Raw genomic sequence first — 20,179 nt, forward strand, 5'->3', positions numbered from 1 at the left:
CTCTGCGCGGAGACCTAACCGTCCCGGGAGGGCGGCCCGGACACCCCGCCAACTGCCGGGAAGGTTCTCACTTCGTGTTCTTGCTGGGGCAGTTTGTGTCCTCCTGTCCCTTCCCGTTTCCCATGGTGTCGTTTCCCTGTGCGGCTGGAGCAGGGAGCGCCGCGGGTCCAGCGTCTGCGGCCTCCTCGCTTCTGCACTTGGACCCGCGTGACGGCTCGCTCCCGCCTTCACCCGGCGGGCAGCCTCGAGCCCTCCAGGGACGTCTCATCTGACTCGGAATGAAGTCCAGGGCTCCTTGCTGCGGCCCGCTGGGCCCAGCCCGACTTGTCCCTCACGTTCCTCGCTGGGTGCACCCCCCCCCCCCCCGACTCTCCCCAACTCTGGACCAGCTTCACCGCCTTCCGGCTGGTTCTCCGGTACCCCGACCCCGTTCTCACCTCAGGGCCCATGTGTTCCTTCCGCTGAAACATCTGCTCTCTGACTTTTTCCAATCTCTTCAAACATCACCTTCTCCCTCCACTCTATTTACAGTAGCTCGGGCCTTCTCAGTCTCCAGGTAGAGTGCCAAAAAAATTAGCTTGGATGGCTTTGCAAACTGCTGTTTACCTAAAGGAATGTTTTAGTTGAAGGTTACTAATTTTTATCAATCTTATATCTTAGGTAGAAAAGGTGAATTGGATTTAAAAAGTTTAGCGTGGATAGTTTTGATCTTTCAAAATGGCTTCACATATAAAACTCTGCCTAATGAGAGAATAGGACTCTTGTCAGTTTTCTAGTGTTCCTTCGTATTTCTCCTTAAGTAGTGTTGCTGACGGAGAGCAATACAAAGCGCTTAGTCGGAGTTTCTGCTCTCGCACTCTCCTCTTATACAGTGTTCCTGAGAACTTTCAATAGACTTGCCAGGAGAAGGATATTTTTTCCTTAATCTTTTCACACCTTGTACATCTTTTGTTTCAAAAATATGGTGGCAAATATATCAGAGTATAATGAAATCAGTCTCATCATCTGTTTGTCCCTTTTTTTCTTGTTTTTGACTGCATCCACAGCCCATGGAAGTTCCCGGGCCAGGGATTGCATCTGAGCCTAAGCTGTGGCAGTGCTGGAACCTTAACCCACTGTGCAGGGCTGAGGATTGAACCTGAACCTCCACAGTGACCAAAGCTGCTACAGTCGGGTCCTGAGCTCACTGAGCCACAGCAGGAACTCCTCTATTTGTCCTTTTTTTTTTTGATGTTTTAAAATAATTAGCAGTAATTGGGGTAAACCTAAGTTTTAGGCACATTGATAAAATCATTTTATGAATACCATCATTAGTTCACTTTGAATAAAATTAATGATATTAATTTTTCAGTTGATCAAAAAGATATGGACAGGATTGATTTGAGTTTCTTTGATAGAAAATGAATAGGAGCATTTTTTTAAGCTTTTATCTTTTATTAAGTGTTTATTTAGCCAAAATATTACAAGTTACTTGTTTTTCCTCACTGAGGTATAGTCCTTATGGCTCCTCTCTTCGCTTTTTGCAAAACTGAACACATTTTCTTTACTGCAGAACTTCTTTCTTGTAATCTTTAGTATTAATGCAAATCACAGTAATCTTCCTTTCCCGTACTTATTTCTTCAAGGAACCAGTTTTTTTACAGGATCTTGCACTTTAGTAGTCACAGAACATACTTTGTAAAATAACTCTACGCAATTTTAAACCCATTCCAGGTATGTTTTAAGAATCAGTTATCAAGCACTTTAACCTAAATGCCTTTTGGAGCTACGGTGAAACTCTTATTTATTTTTAGAAACTGTCTTTTGCTTATAAATCAGAGGAAGGAATGGTCCTGAGGATGAGACTACCAAGTGTACCAGTTTATGGAGACGATAAAAATGACCCTTTCTAGGTTTGACATGTTACCTCAATCCACCAGAATCCAAAAAAAAAAAAAAAAAAAATCAGGCAGCAACAGGCCCACAAGCTCTCTCTATATTTTAACTGATAAAAGCTACTTTCTACTTGGTGATGATTGATGTAAGAATCTTTTATTTTCCACTTAATATGGAGACTTAACCCTGACACGTAATGTATTCTTACGTGGCGGTAAGTACCTCCTCTGTGCTGCAAATTGTCATTGCCCCTGTCGTTTGAGGACACTTTGCAGAAGCCGTTGGAGGCATGTAGTCAGCATGGTTTGCATATGGGTATCTGTATTCATTTACTAGATTTGTTAAGTAGTTGGAAAGTGATCAAACCCACAGGAAGCTGTTATTCTCTAGCTTATTTGAATAGGTCAGATCTCCTAAATTCTTCCAGTATTAAATTGGTGCTTTAGACTATGTATCCATGTAAAGTTGGGAGTTTTAGTTCTGATTTTAGAGCAGTTTATAATCATTATAATATAATGAGGTCATTGGTTTTATGGGTAGCCTAACTACATTTTTTTTTTTTGTCACTGTAGAAAATGATGAAAGATAATAATTTAGTAAGGCATCTGGATGCTTGTGAAACCATGGGAAATGCTACAGCTATTTGTTCAGATAAAACAGGAACATTGACAATGAACAGGATGACAGTTGTTCAAGCCTACATAAATGAAAAACATTATAAAAAGATTCCTGAACCAGAAGCTATTCCACCAAATATTTTATCCTATCTCGTAACAGGAATTTCTGTGAATTGTGCTTATACATCAAAAATATTGGTAAGGTTTCTTTAACAATTACTTCATATATGAAAATAATATTTTAGTTTGTAATAATTAGACTTATGTAGCTCTTTTTTGGGGGTGGGGGGTGCACACCTATGACATTTTGGAAGTTCCCAGGCTAAGGGTCAGATCAGAACTGCAGCTGCCGGCCTGCACCACAGCCACAGCAATGCGGGATCTGACCCATATCTGTGACCTACACCACAATTCATGGCAACATCTAATCCTTAACCCACTGAGCATCCTGCATCCTCATGGGTACTAGTCAGGTTCATTAACCTGCTGAGCCACAACAGGAACTCCTGTATGTAGTTATTAAGGCCTATCATTACTATCTATAAATTGAAGAAATTGAATTGTGCTAAATTTAAAGAAGGAATATGTCCATATACTGTTTCTTTGGATGCATTTTGTGTTACTAGTAAGGACATTTGATCAATAAATATAAACATTTTGTTTACTTGTATCTTTCTCTTCTTGTATTTTGAGTTTCTTGTGTTAAATTCTTGAGCCTTATAACTAGAACAAGTTCTTAATTTTAAATTCTTACTTTGCCATTTATGAAAGACTAGGCTATCTTACTATAGAAAGTCAACTCTCAAGTTACTAGCGAAAGTTTTGAAACTAGATTTCAACTTCAAATAATAGGTTCTCTATATGCTTGCTGTATGCTCTCTTTGGTTTCTCAGTAGATCCTAAAATCTTTTGGGACTAACTCAGTAAAATAATTCTAGACTTGTGCTACCTTAGAAGAAGATATTTTTTAACTTTGCAAGTTTTTGAAGTCATATTTATAACAAAGCATAAAATTGTTTGATTGCTATGTGTTCTAGTGATTTATGGATGAAAACCATAAACAAAATTAGTATTGCAAGAATTAGATTATTGGACTGGAAAGATGAGATCTTGATTCTCGGTCTAGCTTTGCCTTTTACCAGCTGAAATTCTGAGCTTTACTTTCTTCAGTTGTTGAGATGGTTACATCTGCCCTAATGCTATGGTCATGATTACATAAGGACGTATTTGTAAAGATGCCAAGAAGGAAATAAAATTTTTATATATATTTAAGGCAACAGTGCTTTATTTTAATGCACATATTTTTATTTTGAGCCTTAAAAAGTGGTAAAGTAGATTTAAGTTATTCAATATAAACCTTCTAAGAAAACAGAAAGAGAAAAGGAAAGGAATTAAAATTAAGTCCCACATGTGTCAGGAAACACCTTTAACTTTACGTGTCTTATTTAATTCTTGGTTCATAAGTGCTCCTATTTTCCAGATGCTGAAGCCAAGGACCACAGAAGTTGGGTAATTTGCCAAAAGTTCACACAGCTAGTAACTGGCAGGGCTGAGATTGGAACCCATGTCATTTTGCCCCACAGCCTCTTTCTGCCTCACCTTTTCACTGCCCCTCTTTGAAACGCTGATGCTAATGGAAGTGTCCTCTATGCTTGTGTTTTAGCATTCTAAACTACACTGTTGTAGAGAAACAAGATGATACCCGTCTCTCAACCTTTTTCTCTTGTAGCCACCGGAGAAAGAGGGTGGATTACCTCGTCATGTTGGTAATAAAACTGAATGTGCCTTGTTGGGACTTCTTTTGGATTTAAAACGGGATTATCAAGATGTTAGAAATGAAATACCAGAAGAAGCACTGTACAAAGTCTACACCTTCAATTCTGTTAGGAAGTCCATGAGCACTGTCCTGAAAAATTCAGATGGAAGTTACCGAATATTCAGCAAGGGTGCCTCTGAGATAATTCTGAAAAAGTAAGAGGAGAATGCTTAGCTGAATAAGTTGCTAACTGTGGTCTCTGTGTGGAATACTTACTGTGTTGTTATTGTTGCCGTTTTCTTTTTGTGCACATCAGGCATTTGCTAAGATCTTGGAGTTTTTAGGATGTCTTTAAAGTACCCAGATCTTGGCTCAGAGTATTCTGCCATTTTCACATTCCAGCTTATTTTATTTCTTAGTGTTTTGCTACAAAGAAAATAAGCCCATTACATTGTCTGGTAGGTTTAATGAAATGAATTTGGATATTTGTTTTTAGACATGTTGACTCCATTATTATATAGGGTCATGAAAAATAAAAGCCTCCTGGAGAGAAAAATTCACGTTTGTTTTCAACACTGTTACAGATAGTGATGAATGAATTATAGATTAGTTTTTAGAGCAGCGAAGCAATAAAACTAGATCTTAAGAGTACTCTCTTTATATCAGAGTGAGGTTTTATCATATTTATGCTGCTGCAGTGTTGTATTTAAGTATCTGCAGTCATTCTCAGTGGTAATCTTGCTTTTGTACTGTCCTTGTACAGACTTGTAGCTTCAATTTTGACATCACATGTCTATGTATTATTTCCTTAATGCTTATCTGTTATTACAGGTGTTGTATTTATCTTACTTTTTAAAAATTCCATTAGAGAAGTAGAAAACTCGTTAAAAAAAATTAAGAGCATTTTTGGAAAATTAGGACCACTTGAAATTGTCATATTTAAAATATTTCTGGAGTTTTCTTGTGGCGCAGCGGGTTTAGGATCCAGCATTGTCACTGCAGTGGCTTAGGTCATTGCTGTGTCACAGGTTCATTCCCTGGCCCAGGAATGTCCATATGCCATGTGTGCAACCAAAAAGAAAAAATTTTTTTAAATAAAATACTTTTAGTTTTAATTTGCTTATATGTGGATTATAATCTAGTTTTATCTTAACAACACTTGACAGATTATAATCTAACAGGTTTAAGAGATAAGTGTATAAATAAATGAAAATAGAGTATGTGACACATGTACACAAGATTCTAAGGTGAAAGGTCATACGGTGAAGGATGTAGCCTTTAAGACGGGTTCTGCCATGAAGGAAGAAGGTCAAGGTGAAGGAAGCCACATCTGAGGGAGGGAAGAGGGAATATGCAGGCCGTGTTGAGGAAGGAGGTAGTGGTGTAGTTCAGCCGAGTAGTGATGGGCTTTTGTGGCACGTGGGACATCCTTCTTCCTTGCAAATATGCTTGGTTATCTGATTTCAGTGTATCTGATTTATGTTAGAAATCTTGCATCCATGGCTTGCTGGGTAGCAGGCCAATGGTGTGGGGAGATTTTTTAAATCAAAACAGTGGGACTTTGGCTCTTCTGCCACGAAGTAGCTTTGGGATTTGGGGACAGATTCTTCCTTTAGCTTCATTTTCCTTCACTGAGAAAGAGGACAATGTCCATCAACACTGAAACAGTAATAATGCACATATAACATCTAGCGTGGAATCTGATACATAGTGAGTACACAGTAACTCACTCCACAGTGAATTTTACATTGTGTTGTGGAGGCGCTTAAATGTTGGGCTAAGTTAAAACAGATTGGGAAGCCAGATAATACAACTGAAGAATTTTTTTCATCAGGTAGTAGAATGAGCAGGCTGTGGGAATGAGGAGAGTTCTTGCATCAGGGAATAAAGTCGGTCGGAGGGAGAGAAAGGATGGGGAGTGGAGAGCGATATCAGTTAAAAGGCGCTAACGATAGCTGTAGATTGAGGTGTTCTCCTTGTGGCTCAGTGGGTTAAACCCCCGACTAGTATCCAAGAGGATGCAGGTTCAATCCCTGGCCTCACTCAGTGGGTTAAGGGTCTGGCTTTGCCACAAGCTGCGGCATGGGTTGCAAATGTAGCTTGGATCTGGTATTGCTGTGGCTATAGTGTAGGCCTGCAGCTGCAGCTCCAGTTTAACCCCTAGCCTGGGAACTTCCATATGCTGTGGGTATTGCCCTTTAAAACAAAGCAAAACAAAAACAGAAACAACGTCAACAACAAAAAAACCCGCTGTGGCTGGCAGTAAAAGCCAGAAGAAGGCAGTAGAGTAGCAGGGGGAGTAGAAAGTAGAGAAAGGAAACATTCAGAAAACTGTTCACAGGACACAGACATAGGACTTAGAAGCTAATACTGTAGAGATGATGAAGAGAAAGGAAGTACTCAAGTGAGATTTTAGACTTGAAATGATTGGGAGTAATAATCATATCTGCTACACAGGAGGCAGCCTTTAGTGTGGCATGCAGCAGGTTTAAGGTACTGGTACAACATCTGAGTGGACTCTTCAACAGGGATGGAAAGCTTTGGAAAACAAAGCAGAAGATGGAAGTTTGGGAATCAGCTGCCTAGAAGCAAGAGGCAGTGGCATCATGGGAGAGGAACAGAGAGAGGCAGTGTGAAAAATAAACTTTAAATAGGGAAGTATACAGTGTAACTTTTATTTACTACTTCGTTAAAAGATTGTAGTTAGTTTCACTGAAAATAAAACTTTTGGCATTATTTCTCTCATTCTAACAGAATGCTTGTTTTAACAATAAGTTATTTTTTTTTTCTTTCATGGTTAAAACAATATAGGTGATGAAACAACGTCTCAGGTAAGGGGTTGATTGAACTTGGCTTTTTTACTTGAAAAGAAGGAACTATTTGGAAATTTTGTGTTAATTAAAATTATCTAATTCTGTACCAGAATGGAGAGGTGTATAGTTTATTCTTCTCTGCCACTAGGAATTTTTTGGTGACCGTTTAAAAGCTCTGCATTTCTGAAAGAGAAGGTTTAGAGAATATCCAGAGTCACTGATTAAATGGAGAATGATCGCAGGAGAACCATAAAAAGAGAACTGTGCTTTTTAAAGAGGAGGGTGGAAAGTGAATACAAGTTCAGTCTGTGAAAACACAACATATGTAATTCTTTGAATTCCAGATATCAGATTCCATGCTTTCTAGCCCTTCCACTTCACTTAAATGGCATTAACCGTGATTTTTGTTAATTATTGATGTTTGGATTCAACATTTCCTTATAGGTGTTTCAAAATCTTGAGTGCTAATGGTGAGGCAAAAGTATTCAGACCAAGGGACCGAGATGATATTGTAAAAACTGTGATTGAACCGATGGCATCAGAAGGCCTGAGAACCATATGTCTTGCATTCAGAGATTTCCCAGCAGGAGAACCAGAACCAGAGTGGGATAATGAAAATGATATTGTCACCGGCCTTACATGCATTGCTGTTGTGGGGATTGAAGATCCTGTGAGACCTGAGGTGGTGAAACATTCTGTGTTCTGCATGTGCAGAAGGCACTAACTATAACCAGTTTTCTAGTAAAATGCCTAGTGTTTGTGATTTTATTGCTTTCCTGTGTGAATCCAAGATGAGTGACATAATAGTGCTTGTTATGCATGTGCTACCTGTGTATGGTTTGTAGTTAGATATCTTCTCTCTGAGATCCTACGTGTTTATAGCACCACAACCTAACACAGTGCCTTCAACTGGGTAGGTTTTTCAACGGATATTTACATTAAATTATATAGTAAAAGCCATTAAGTTACTTGTTTTCATAGTTTCTCCAGCACTGTCACTAGAACTTTTCTGCAACCATGGAATTGTTTTATGGGTTCAGTTTAGTAACCAAACCTAAGACTGCTGAGTTCTTGAGGTGTGCCTAGTGTAACTGAAAAAGTGAATGAAAACAATTTTTTAAAATTTATGTTTAAATATCTCACTATCATATTGGACAGTCTGCAGCTCTAGACTTTGCTTTTCTTTCAATCTTTTTTCCTTTTTAAGTTTATCGAGCAACTCCTGGTACCAGGCACTATACTAAGGTGGTAGAGACATAAAGATCTTTGAGGTCTGGTCCTGGCCTTGACGTCCCTATCCTGGGTGAGGATAAACAAGCACCTGATGATAACCAGGATGTTAGTACATAGATACATGGGCAGGGCTGTTACATGAGCACAGACCATGAGCCCCCAACCTAGTCTAAAGTGATGAATCTTTTTTTTTTTTTTTTTTTGAGTTACTGTGTGCCAGATGTTATGTCAAGTGCTTTACATGTATTATTTAATATTCATGTCTGAGTTAAAAGTATTATCACTCATTTGAAAAAGGAAAAAACAAAAAAAACGAGATGTGTATAACACACTCTAGAGCTAGTGTGTTCAAACCCAGCTTTGTGTGAGACACTGGGCTGTGTTCGCCACTAGAGGGGTCAGTAAGTACGACTTCTTGGAGGTTAGTTACCTGATGTGAGACGTAAAGGATGAGGAGGTTTTTAGCTGGACCAAGAGGGAAAGGAGTAAGCACATGGTGAGCGAAGAAGCAACATGAATAAAGCACAAAAGCAGAAGCTGCTTTTGTTCAGTGATCGTCATCAACTGATGGATTCAACACTCACTGTGTGGTACCAGGCACTCTTCTAGGAAACTGGAAATACGGCAGCAAATACAGTAATTATGACATTTATATTCTAGAGAAGTAAACAACAGAGAAACAAAATAAATGGTAGATGCATGGGCAGCACGCCAAGGGGAAATCCATTCTGTGAGGAGCAAGACTTGGTCCTGCCCTCAGAGACCTTACGTTCTGGTTGGCATGGGGGTGGGTTGAGGGAATCAGATATGACAACCGCAAGTGTGAAAAGGGCTATCAGGGTATGCACAGGGTGGCAAAGTAAAGGTAACACAGAAAGGCTGCGTTAAGGATCTCTGAGCATATAGCATTTGAGCTGAGATCTCATGGCTGAGAGTGAACCAGCCATGTAAATAGCTGCAGGAGGAGTGTTCCAGGCAAATGGAACAAAAAAATGCAGGAGCCTTAAGGTGAGAAAGTATTTAGCTGTTTCCGAGACGGAAAGGAGGCCAGTGTGGCTGTAAGTTGGACAAGAAAAGGCAGAGTATCTTTGGCTTTCCTAGGCAATAAGGGCTCTGAATTTTCTTCGGAAATTCAGTAGGAAGTAGTTGACGAAATTCCGTCTGGGAAGTGACGTGATTCATGTTGTTAAAATAGTATTTTGGGATAGTGTGTACAAAAAGAATTAGAAAGAGGAGTAGAAGCTGTAGGATTATTGCAGTGATCCCAGGGAAGAGATGACCATGGCTTCGAACTACAGTCGTGGCAGGGAAGATGGAAAGAAGGGTATAAATTTAAAAATAAATGGAGGTGGAACAACGGGATCGAATATATTGGGTTTGGATATACGCTTTTTGACATGGTTGAGGTAGCCGAAACATCCAAAATAGATGTCAAGTCGGCCGTTGAACCGGGGCGCTTGAAAGTGGTGTAGCGTGGAGAATGCACACGTGAAGCTGGAGGAGGTGTCTTGAGGAAAGTGTGTCGCTGCAGAAGCAAGCCGAGAACTGAGACACCGCCACAGTTAGATCTCCGCTGGAGGAGTGGAACTCGGTCTCCAGCTTGCGTAACTGAATGGCTCGAGGATGGCATTCCCAGTGTAATGAGAGACTCAGAAGAAGCTGCCTATTTAGAGATCAAGATAAATTCAGTTTGGGTTCTGGAGTTTCAAATGCCTCTGAAACATTCAGGTGGATGTTTGCCAACCTTTGGTCCAAGGAGGACCATTCAGAGTTTTAGCCACTGATTTATGGCTTAAATCGTACCCAAGTATAATATTAAATCAGGATGTCTTCAGCTGTGTCCTTTGGAAAATGTATTGCTTTATTGTGTTTTTGGCATTAAGGTTGATGGACAGTTTTGTCTTTTTTTAAACATGTAAGTGGCAATTAATTTCTTCACTATCACAAAATCAGATGAGTACTTTCTACAAAAACAAGACAGTGCAGTAAGAGGTAGCTTTCCCGAGTGGGTATTCTGGATGGTACAGCTTTGGTGTAGAGAATCTTGATTAACTAGGTATCTAGTATAAATCCAGCTTTATCGCATATGCATAGATACTTGAACAGAATGCTTGGCTTCTCTTCAGGGCACCTGTAACGGTGGAAGTAGTTTGTGAATTTTAAGTAGAAGTGTTCGGTGGTTAGTGGACCATTAATACATTTAATTTACTTTCATAAATATTATTTGCCACATAGGTTTAACCAAGACCAGTTTCTCCCTCTTATTCATTATTTCCTGTTCCAGATGGTCTCAGGATACGTTCTGTCTCCACTGAAAATTTTGGGTATATTACATATTACATTTATACAGCAGACCAGTGTTTTCAAAATCGGATGCTAGTTTTTTTAAGCAATAAAGGGATGTATAATAGGAAAGCACAAATCCGTCTCGGGAGGCCACAAAAGCTCCCAGAGACGTTTCATGTACATTGTATTTACACTGAAAGTCACAAACAGCTTTTCTGCCAAAGTTAGCCTTCAGTCAAGTTATCTTTGGATGGGTGTGTGTGTGTGTGTGTGTGTGTGTGTTTAAAACATCAAGTATTGAGAGAATACATGGAAATCTGGGTTTCTGCTTTCTCTTGAAATTATAGACTATGTCAGCATTTCCATCACCACACAGATAAGGTTAGAGCTGAGTGTTCTTCCATTAGGAATTGCCTTGGGTTTGTCACTTTCAGTGTATCTGTGATCTGCATGGCCCTGTGGGTATTTGCATTTCAGTCTCTGTTCTTGTAGGATCTCTATGGATTTTCTGGTTAGAGAAGAGCAGAAAAGAATTTCCTGGGCAAAGGCAACTGCAAAAGCAGAGGCACAGAAATAAGGCATAGGTTATTCATCCATTAAGATGGGTATAGTAGAAAAAGTTTAGATAAACCTAGAAGACTTTTTTGTGAATCGTAAGCATGATACTGAAAACTTTTAACAGTAATTCCTAAATATTCAGTATTTCAAATTTCCTAAATTGTGTCACAAATGTTTATTCAATCGGGGTCTAAACAACACCCACATATTGAATTTATTGCCATGCCTCTCTCGTCTCCTTTAATCTAAAGGATCTATAGATTTCCTCCCTTTTTCATCCTTGCAGTTTATCTGTCAAAGAACAAATCATTTTTTTTTCCTTTAATTAGCAAGCAAACTATTGTTTCTTTGCAAATTATTTGTAAAAGGGCTTGTGTCCTGGAGAGTTTTCTACATTCTAGGTAGAATGCTGATTGGATTCCTTTTATTTCCTATGAACTGGTAGTTAAATGTAGAGTAGGGTTTTCAGATAAAATACAGGACACCCAATAAAATTTCAGTTTCACCTCAACAGTGAATTTTTTTTTAATGTAAGAGTACTCAATAGTGCAATATTTGATCATCTTGTATTTGTATTTTTTATTGAGATGTAGTTGATTTTCATTACTGTGTTAGCTTCAAGTGTATAGCAAAGCGATTTGGTTATATTTTTTTTTCTTTTTTTATTCTTTTCCATTATAGGTTATTACAAGATATTGCATATAGTTCCCTGTGCTATACAGTAAATCCTTGTTTATCTACTAGGAAGCTATTCTGAAGCGCAAGTGTGATACTCTGTTATACTGAGAACTTTGTGGTTTATAGTATAACAGTTGAGGAATCATCATGTATTTTTAAGAAAGTGTATTAGAAAAAGAACTCTATTGTCAGGTATATCAGATATTTTAAAGGGGAAATGAACATAAACACAGGGATGCCAATTTTAAAAAACTCTCGTAGTAGCTCAGGCAGAGGCAGTGGAGATGAGGCACAGGCAGGGTTTGAGGCGGCATCTGCAAGGCACGCTGCCCTTAGGAGGTAGGGTAAGGGAGACGGAAGAGGTCAGATAATCTTTAGGTTTCTTTTGAGTAGAAAACTTGGTTTCCCTTTTGGACACCCAAATTCTTGGTGTCTCCCTTTCTGTTGGAACTGGGAATCCAGCTATCACAGCGAGCTGGGAAAAGATGTAGATTTGAAAGTTATTAGCACGTAGATGGTAGTTGGAGGTGCCAGAGTAGGTAAGATAACCCTTAAGAGAAGAGAGTGCAGGGGGCAAAAAAGGTAAGCCAGCGGTAACCCCCCCCGGAGTACCAACAGTTTACTCTGGTCTGGTCTGGGCAGTAGACCCAGAAGGGTAGAAGGCCAACCAGGAAAGAATTGCCTGATGGTCGACTGGGGGCAGTCGCTTGCCAAGGCCTTTGGCAAAAAAGTAATGCCGGCCAGTTAAGTCCGATGAAAACTGAGACTGAAGCCTGAAGTAGGGTAGTGGCAGTGGAAGGGGAAAGAAGAGGTTATTGGGAGCCCTTCAAGAAATAGTGTCTGGCGATGACATACAGTTGTCATTTGTGCAGCTGCGAGGCAATGTATGTTTGCTCAGTGGGATTTCCCCCCGTTCGGCAGTACTAATTTTCTTTCCTAATGTGAATTGTGTCCGTGTAAACCAGGTGCCAGACGCAATAAAGAAATGTCAGAGGGCCGGAATTACTGTGCGGATGGTAACTGGCGATAATATTAACACCGCTCGGGCTATTGCCACCAAGTGTGGTATTTTACATCCTGGGGAAGATTTCCTGTGCCTGGAAGGTAAAGATTTCAACAGAAGAATACGAAATGAAAAAGGAGAGGTAAGGGGTTTTTTAGGTTGATGTATTTTTAGTCTATTCGGAATGTCCTTTGACAAATACATCAGGAGTATGCGCTCTGTGTCAGGCGTCACAAACCGATCAGGGTAGCCCTCAAGTGTAGTTGGTAAGAAGCGGCAACGGTAGTGTTTGAGGAAATAAAAGGCACAGGTGGTAAAGAACCGTGTCACAAAGAGAGCGAGCGCTTCTTTGTCTTCCACTCAGGGCGCCACAAGGACACGGTGTATAAGCACGTAACGGGAGATGAGGTGGAGAGGGTGATGTGGAAGGTATTTTAGGGGACCCGACCCCTGTACTTCTCATGCTAGAGCGTGTGCATTTTCATAGGCAGTGGGGAAGATTTTAAAAATTCGATCTTCCAATGACACACCTCCCAGTGGGTCTCAAACGTGAGTACGCATCAGAGTGACCTGGCATACGTCCTTAAACCCTGATTACCAGGCCCCTGGCCCGGAGTCTTTGCTCAGATAGGCCCAATTTACATCTCTGACAAGTTCCCCGGGGTTGCTGATCCTGCTGGTCTGTGAAGCATACTTTGAGAACCACTGATACATCTGCTGGATGGCTCATTTGGAATTAGGAAACTAGGTATGGGCACATTTTAACTCTGACAAAAATTTATAGATTGAGCAAGAGCGGATAGACAAGATTTGGCCAAAACTTCGAGTGCTTGCGAGATCCTCTCCTACTGACAAACATACACTGGTTAAAGGTGAGTAGATTTAACAGTTACTACACAATTTCTTAATACAGAGAGATGTTTTGCCTCCTAAAATAGTAGTACATACTGAATATTAGATTGAATCATGGGTATCATGTGTTCGAGTAAAATCTCAATACATTTCCTTGTGTTGCCCTAGGTGACTTAATGTTTATCTTCAGTTCTTGGAACATTCCTGATACACCAATTTCTGGAGTTGTTCCCTGCCCAACATATCAGTAGTTTACGTTTCTCTATATTTTTAACTCTGAGTCTCTAAACTGACGAGCCAGGATATTCTGTGGAGTCACCTTGTTAATTAAAGAGGTTGTTTCTACAGCACAGATATTTGTGTTTATTTCAGGTATAATTGACAGCACTGTCTCAGATCAACGCCAGGTTGTAGCTGTAACTGGTGATGGTACAAATGACGGCCCAGCATTAAAGAAAGCAGATGTTGGATTTGCAATGGTAGGAACTTCCCTAATTCAAGTATTCAGATGTAAAACACTACCTGGGTTTTCTGTTTGGTTGGTTGGTTGGTTTGTTACTAAATTGCTGTTAATTTTAAACACTGTCCCTCCAGGTAAGCTTGAGGGATACTATATAGGCCTTAATTGGTTTATAAGTCTAATTAGTTTATATAATACCTTTATTTGATGTTGGAAGATGACTACTTTTGAACAGTTATCATAAGATAATACGTTTCTCTTGTTCTCTGTAGAATATATAAATGTCTGTCATTTCATCCTCTTAAATAGGAGACAGGCTTAGAACAGCTGTGTGTATTTAGATTAGGAGTATCACTAAGAACCTTCCACTCAACTGAAAATGTCTTAAGAGTAACTTTTAATAAGAATTATTTCGTATATAACAGATGTAATCTTTTTTGATCGGAAAAAAGTTTACTTCTCCCCAACCCAAGTTCTCAATTTATATTTGACTATTAAAAGCGCTGGGAAATGTCAGCATTTCATCATGACTTTCTTTATGCTATAGCCAGAGTACTGGTGAAGTGTTAACTTTGAAACAGATAACATGAAGTACCTGTGCTCCGTAATAGTTAATGATTGAGATTAGATTGTTACATCTTTGACTCCACTCCTTCCCGTTTCTCAGGGTCGGAATGAGTCTTTGTACCTTCAGTGCCAGAGAAAATTTAAGTATTAAGTTTAATTTGATTGATTTCATTTTTGGAAAATATAGGTCCGTCATCACAATTCTCAAATCCAAAAATCTGAAAACTGTATTTTTTTTCCCCTAAATTTGCAGCACACTCATTTAATTGCAAAACATTCTGATGAGAGGACATTATTTGTCCCTCTTAATATGGGCATTCCTAGTCACTGTAGAGATACTAATGTGTTTGTATGAGATGCTCACCCTATCTGGGAGAACTTGTGATAGAAGATACGTGTCTCATTATCTTTTTTTTTTTCCCCCATTTTTGGCCACCCTGCAGCATACGGAGTTCCTGGGCCAGGGATCAGATCCAAGCTGCAGTCGAGACCTAAGCCATAGCTGCAGCAGTGTCGGATCCTTTGTCCACTGTGCTGGGCCAGGCGGGGATCAAACCTGTGTCCCCGCACTCCCGAGACACTGGCGATCCCATTGCACCACAGCGGGACCTCTGTGCCTCATTATCTTTCTAAAATATGAGAGACTTTGAATTCTGAAACACGGTCTGGCCCCAGATGTTTCAGATAAGAGAATATTTAGGTGTACCAGTGTTTAGTTGCATAATGTGTCCCCTTGGTATTTTGTTGCTTAAAAGGGGGGGTTAGCAAAAGCACCACCACAGTGGCAGCCTTTCAACAGGAGTGGGGAGACGGAAGAAGGAACCAATATGAGGTACTTTACCCTCAACCAATAGCCTGAACCCAAAGGTTCCCCCCCTTCCCTGTCCCAGACTTGCTGCGGTGCAGCAAGCAGCGCATGGGTGTCAGCTTCTGAGGAGGTGCCCAAGTAGACTAAGTAATCGATAAGGAATACTTAAGACAGTTCCTTCGGCTGTAAGCAAAATGGGATCGTGCACTTTAGAAACACAGGATCGCTCCTTGCTGCTTTTGAGCATTTAACAAGATTGTTACTGTTGCTTTTATCTGGACAGCTGACCCAAAGGCATTTAAATACAATGCATTTAAAAAGAAACACTTTCTTCCTAAAAGTTAAATGTTTAAGGCAGATGCTAAGGGCATTAAATAAATGCAGGCAAATATAGAAATGCAAACAAAAACAGAGTATAGCAACAGCTCTGTTTGATTTTTAGGCCCCATTTTACCACTTTTTTTTTTTAAAGTAGCACATGAAAAAAAAACTCTAAGTTTATCTTAAATATATGGGGAAAGAATAACAGCTAAGTAGCTTAGACTTGAAAGCACTCTTGCTCAAGCATGGATTTGCTTTGTGTATTTGTTCAGTTATTCAATTTCATATTTTAAAGCTGAACGACGAAATTATTTGTCTTGGGCTTTTATTAGATACCCACAAGAAATTGCTATTGATTAGTTCTTTCTAAGCCTACCTTTTATTTTTCAGGCAGAAATAGCATTTTAAAGTGCTATCTCTTTCTCTCTCTCTCTCTCTCCCCCTCTCTCCCCCTCTCTCTCCCCCTCTCCCTTTCTCTCCCGCCCCGCCCCATATATATAAAACACACCAAAAAAACACACTTATATGTATATTTATCACATTAACATTAAAATAAAATTTATAGTAGTCAAACAAAGGGGCTCTAATGTGAGTACATTATTAGCTTGCAGAGAAGCTTGGCATTTTCCCATTTAAATAGCCTCTCCTTTTAGAATTCCTAGAATTTTTAGATAGCAATACTCCATGCTGTGTGTAAATATGATTACATTATTTTTAAAATTATATTGCATTATTCTTATCTGTTAACAACACATGTACAGATATTTCTGTCATCAAAGACTGAATGCCCTGATGTATTTCTCTAACCAGAGGTACATCTGCAGTAGTAAAAATCTTTCCTAGTGTGATTAAAATACCTTAATTTAAAGTCTTTTTAGACTTTGGATTAATAATAATTTGTTTCTTCAAACATGAAGAAGCTGTTTCTCAGTATGGTTCAGAGGCATTAGAGGTGAGTCTTTGCTGCCTCGCGAAGGCTCGGCCTGCAGGGAGGGAAATCATCAAAGCACAGGGGCAGCCGCCCAAGGCTTGGGGAGCACGGGGAGCACGGGGAGCGCCTCCAGGAAGAAGCCCTTGACTCTGCCTCCGAGACCGGGAGAGGTGTTCTGAAAAGGGTGCCGTTCGCACCAAGGGAAGGAAAAGAGCAGGGAGAAAGGTACTGCCCGGAGACCTTAGAGATGGCACATAGTTTAGCTCCACTAGAAAAGCTGTGACGGTGGTGGCGAGTACTGCGTGTGACGGCCTTTAAATACGATGAGGAGGACTTTGTTCTGTCATCCTTAGATCAGCACCTTCCTGATGTGGGAGAACAAATTTGGAAACTCACAGTGCACATGAGCGTACAGCTCTGAGAAGCTCACAAAAAAGCTATTTAGGAGTTCCCGTCTCGGCTCAGCGAAACGGAGCTGACCACCATCCTTGAGGACACAGGTCCCATCCCTGGGCTCAGGCAGTGGGTTAAGGATCCGGCGTTGCTGTGAGCTGTGGTGTGGGTCTCAGACGTGGCTCAGATCTCGCCTTGCTGTGGCTGTGGCGCCGGCCAGGGGCTACAGCTCTGTTTCGACCCCTAGCCTGGGAACCTCCGTGTGCCACAGGTGCAGCCCTAAGGAGACAAAAAAAAAAAGCTATTTAACTTCTTTTGATGGAAAATTTCCCAAACTTGTTTAACTATGCACCAAGTTTTTATTTGAATACCAATTAACATCTTAAAGTAACTTTTTAAATTTTGAAAGATTTTGAACAGAGAGTGATGATGTTTGCATTTGCAAAAGACACAGGATGATGAGAGGCTGGGAAAGCTTTAAATATGTTACACATTAAAAGTAGAACATTCGGACTAGGAGCTGGAGACTAAAATTTTAAATTAGGATTGCTCCTTTATTGACGACTTTGAGAAAAGCTTGATTTGGACTTTGCTTTTGTGTTTATCAGAACAATATTGCATAGCATTTAAAAAGTTGACATTTAGGCGTTCTCGTTGTGGCGCAGTGGTAAAGGAATCCAACTAGGAACCATGAGGTTGCCAGTTCAATCCCTGGCCTCACTCGGTGGATTAAGGATCAGGTGTTGCCATGAGCTGTGGGGTAGGTCGCAGACACGGCTCGGATCCCGTATTGCTGTGGCTGTGGCTGTGGTGTAGGCCGGCGGCTACAGCTCTGTTTCGACCCCTAACCTGGGAACCTCCATATGCCGCAGCTGCGGGCAGCCCTAGCAAAGACTAAAAGACAAAAAAATTAACGTTTAAAAAAAATTTTAAGTCAACAGTCCTTGTAAGACTTCATAACTTAAGTCCCTGACCACGCATCATTTCTTCCAACTCATTTTTTGACGAAAAGAACTATTTTAGCCGTTTGTTTTCCTTAGCTGTTTGCCTCTTTGTATCTAAATGACAGGGTTTATTTTAATATAAGCCTTTGTTAATGACTTTTCAGTAAGGAAGATAAGGATTTAGCAGCTGCACAAGCGCACGTGCACACACTCACACCCCTGATGCATTCGTGCGTACTCCCCGCCCTGTCATTCTTCCGTCAGCGTTAGAGACGAGTCCGCACACCGTCCGTGGAATTGCCAGCACTGTTCAAGCTGAGCCACGCGGTCTGTTATAATTATTTTCACTTCCTTGCACAGCTTCTTGTGTTCCTATAACTTCTTTTTTAATTCACTCTTTTTAATCTTTAGGGGAGCTCTCTGTGTGTTTATTTTCTCAGTTTTTTTAAGTATCTAACACTAACTCATCACCAGATCCTCTGTCATCGTGGCAGAGACGTGGGGCACTGCCAGCAGTTTCGCCTCCGTGGCTGCAGACCTCTCCCCCGTCCCCCACGTGCTTCACCTGGCCCGCTTGCTAGGCCTGCTACACGCTGTCTCTTCTCTCCCTGTGCCTAAGGAGTTCCGTCAGCTCTCTCTTGTGTTGGGTTTTGAATTTCCGGCGTTTGATGTCATCCTTGTTTTTGGAGTACCCTCTCACGCAGCAAAGCCGTCTCCTAGATTCCTGAGAAGGGTTCGTGAGAGGTAATTTTTTCACGTCTTTTTGACTGCAATCTCTGTTCTCGCCTCAGAGAATCTTCTTTGATTCTGAGTCTGACTTGGTATAAAAATCTAGGTTGAAAATAATTTTCACTCCGAATTTTGAATTTGTGCCTCTGTTAGTATTACACATCATTTTGAATTTTGAGCCTCTTTTTCTTTCCTTTTTCCCCCTTTCCTGGGGTGTATAAGTCTTTCCTGTGTTCTCAGTTCTCTGAAATGTCATGGTGCTTTGTCTTAGGGCAACTTTTTATGTGAAAATTCATTTTCTTCAATTTTGTGCAAGTTCTTATACTCGTTTTATTTCTTCTCCTGTTTCTTCTTTGTGGAACAGTCCCCCCGCCTTTCGGACCTGCCTTACTGTTTCATCTCTTTGCTTCCTGTTTATGATACCTTTATCATCTTTCAGGAATATTTCCTCAACTTCTGTTGTTTTTTTCACTTCTGTGATAATATATTTAATTTCGAAGAGTTTAGGATCTCTGGGTTTGCTTCTTGTTTTAATGTCTCATTCTTGTGTCATGGCTGTACTTCTTGCCTTTCTAAGGATTTGGCTTTCTGAAAAATAAGCTTTTGTCTCTTTGTCCAGGTCCCTGTTCACCTTTTGATTTAGCCTCTGTCTTTCAGGTTAGTGCTTTCCTCAGATGTCAGGGGATCCTTGGCTGCCTCTGCTCATTCACTGATAGAAAGCCGAAAAGCTGGGATGCCTCAGGCCTCCAGATGGAATTGGTCAACCGGAAGCTTCTTGGTAAAGTGGTCTGGCTTGGCCATTCCGCTTCCTTAGGGTACCTTGAATTTTCAGCATTTTTAGGTCTCTTCTCCTATGATGCTCAGATTTTCAGGAAAGAATTTTCAAATCTGCGGACCAGAGGGCAATCCTGGGAAGACATAGGTATAATATATAGCTATAAGCTTCAGAGGGTGTTCTGGGAAACAAGTAAAGAAAGAAGCCTGGTGGTCTCTACATTCACTGAACAGAGTTACTCGTCACTCTCCCCCTCCTTTTTCAGTACAGCACCCCTGTACTCAACAGCACTAGGTATCCTTCAGGCTAAACGGTCTCTGTTGCACCCTTGTCTATTAAATTAGAGTCATGCGCCAGCTCAGCGAGGGGCACACCGCCTAGGTGCGTGGACTTGGGGAGAGGCTTGAAGGCTCTGCTGCCTTTTCTTTTAATGTTGTTACTAACATATAACACACATGCAGAAAAGCATCTGTGTCGTAAGTACACACTGAGTGGGTTATGACAAGATAACCGACCTGTGTTATGCAAGGCCAGAAATAAAATAGGATGTATTTTGCACTCACATACTCCCTTCTCATTC

At 40.5% G+C, this 20,179-nt stretch overlaps 1 protein-coding gene across 3 annotated transcripts in view; it reads left to right on the top strand.

The window, feature by feature from the left end:
• Positions 1–20,179, top strand: part of ATP2B1 (ATPase plasma membrane Ca2+ transporting 1) — a 124,749-nt gene that overhangs the window by 86,429 nt on the left and 18,141 nt on the right. For all 3 annotated transcript variants that reach the window (NM_214352.3, XM_021091181.2, XM_085024790.1), the window contains 6 exon segments: positions 2,448–2,690; positions 4,222–4,463; positions 7,506–7,743; positions 12,782–12,961; positions 13,604–13,691; positions 14,044–14,150. In NM_214352.3, the coding sequence (NP_999517.1) occupies positions 2,448–2,690; positions 4,222–4,463; positions 7,506–7,743; positions 12,782–12,961; positions 13,604–13,691; positions 14,044–14,150 (1,098 nt within the window).

Source organism: Sus scrofa, chromosome 5 (genome assembly GCF_054392235.1).
Source record: "Sus scrofa isolate SSC_HxYL_T2T_F1_AM1 chromosome 5, Sscrofa_HxYL_maternal_Yorkshire_Landrace_v2.0, whole genome shotgun sequence".
NCBI classification, from domain to species: Eukaryota; Metazoa; Chordata; class Mammalia; order Artiodactyla; family Suidae; genus Sus; species Sus scrofa.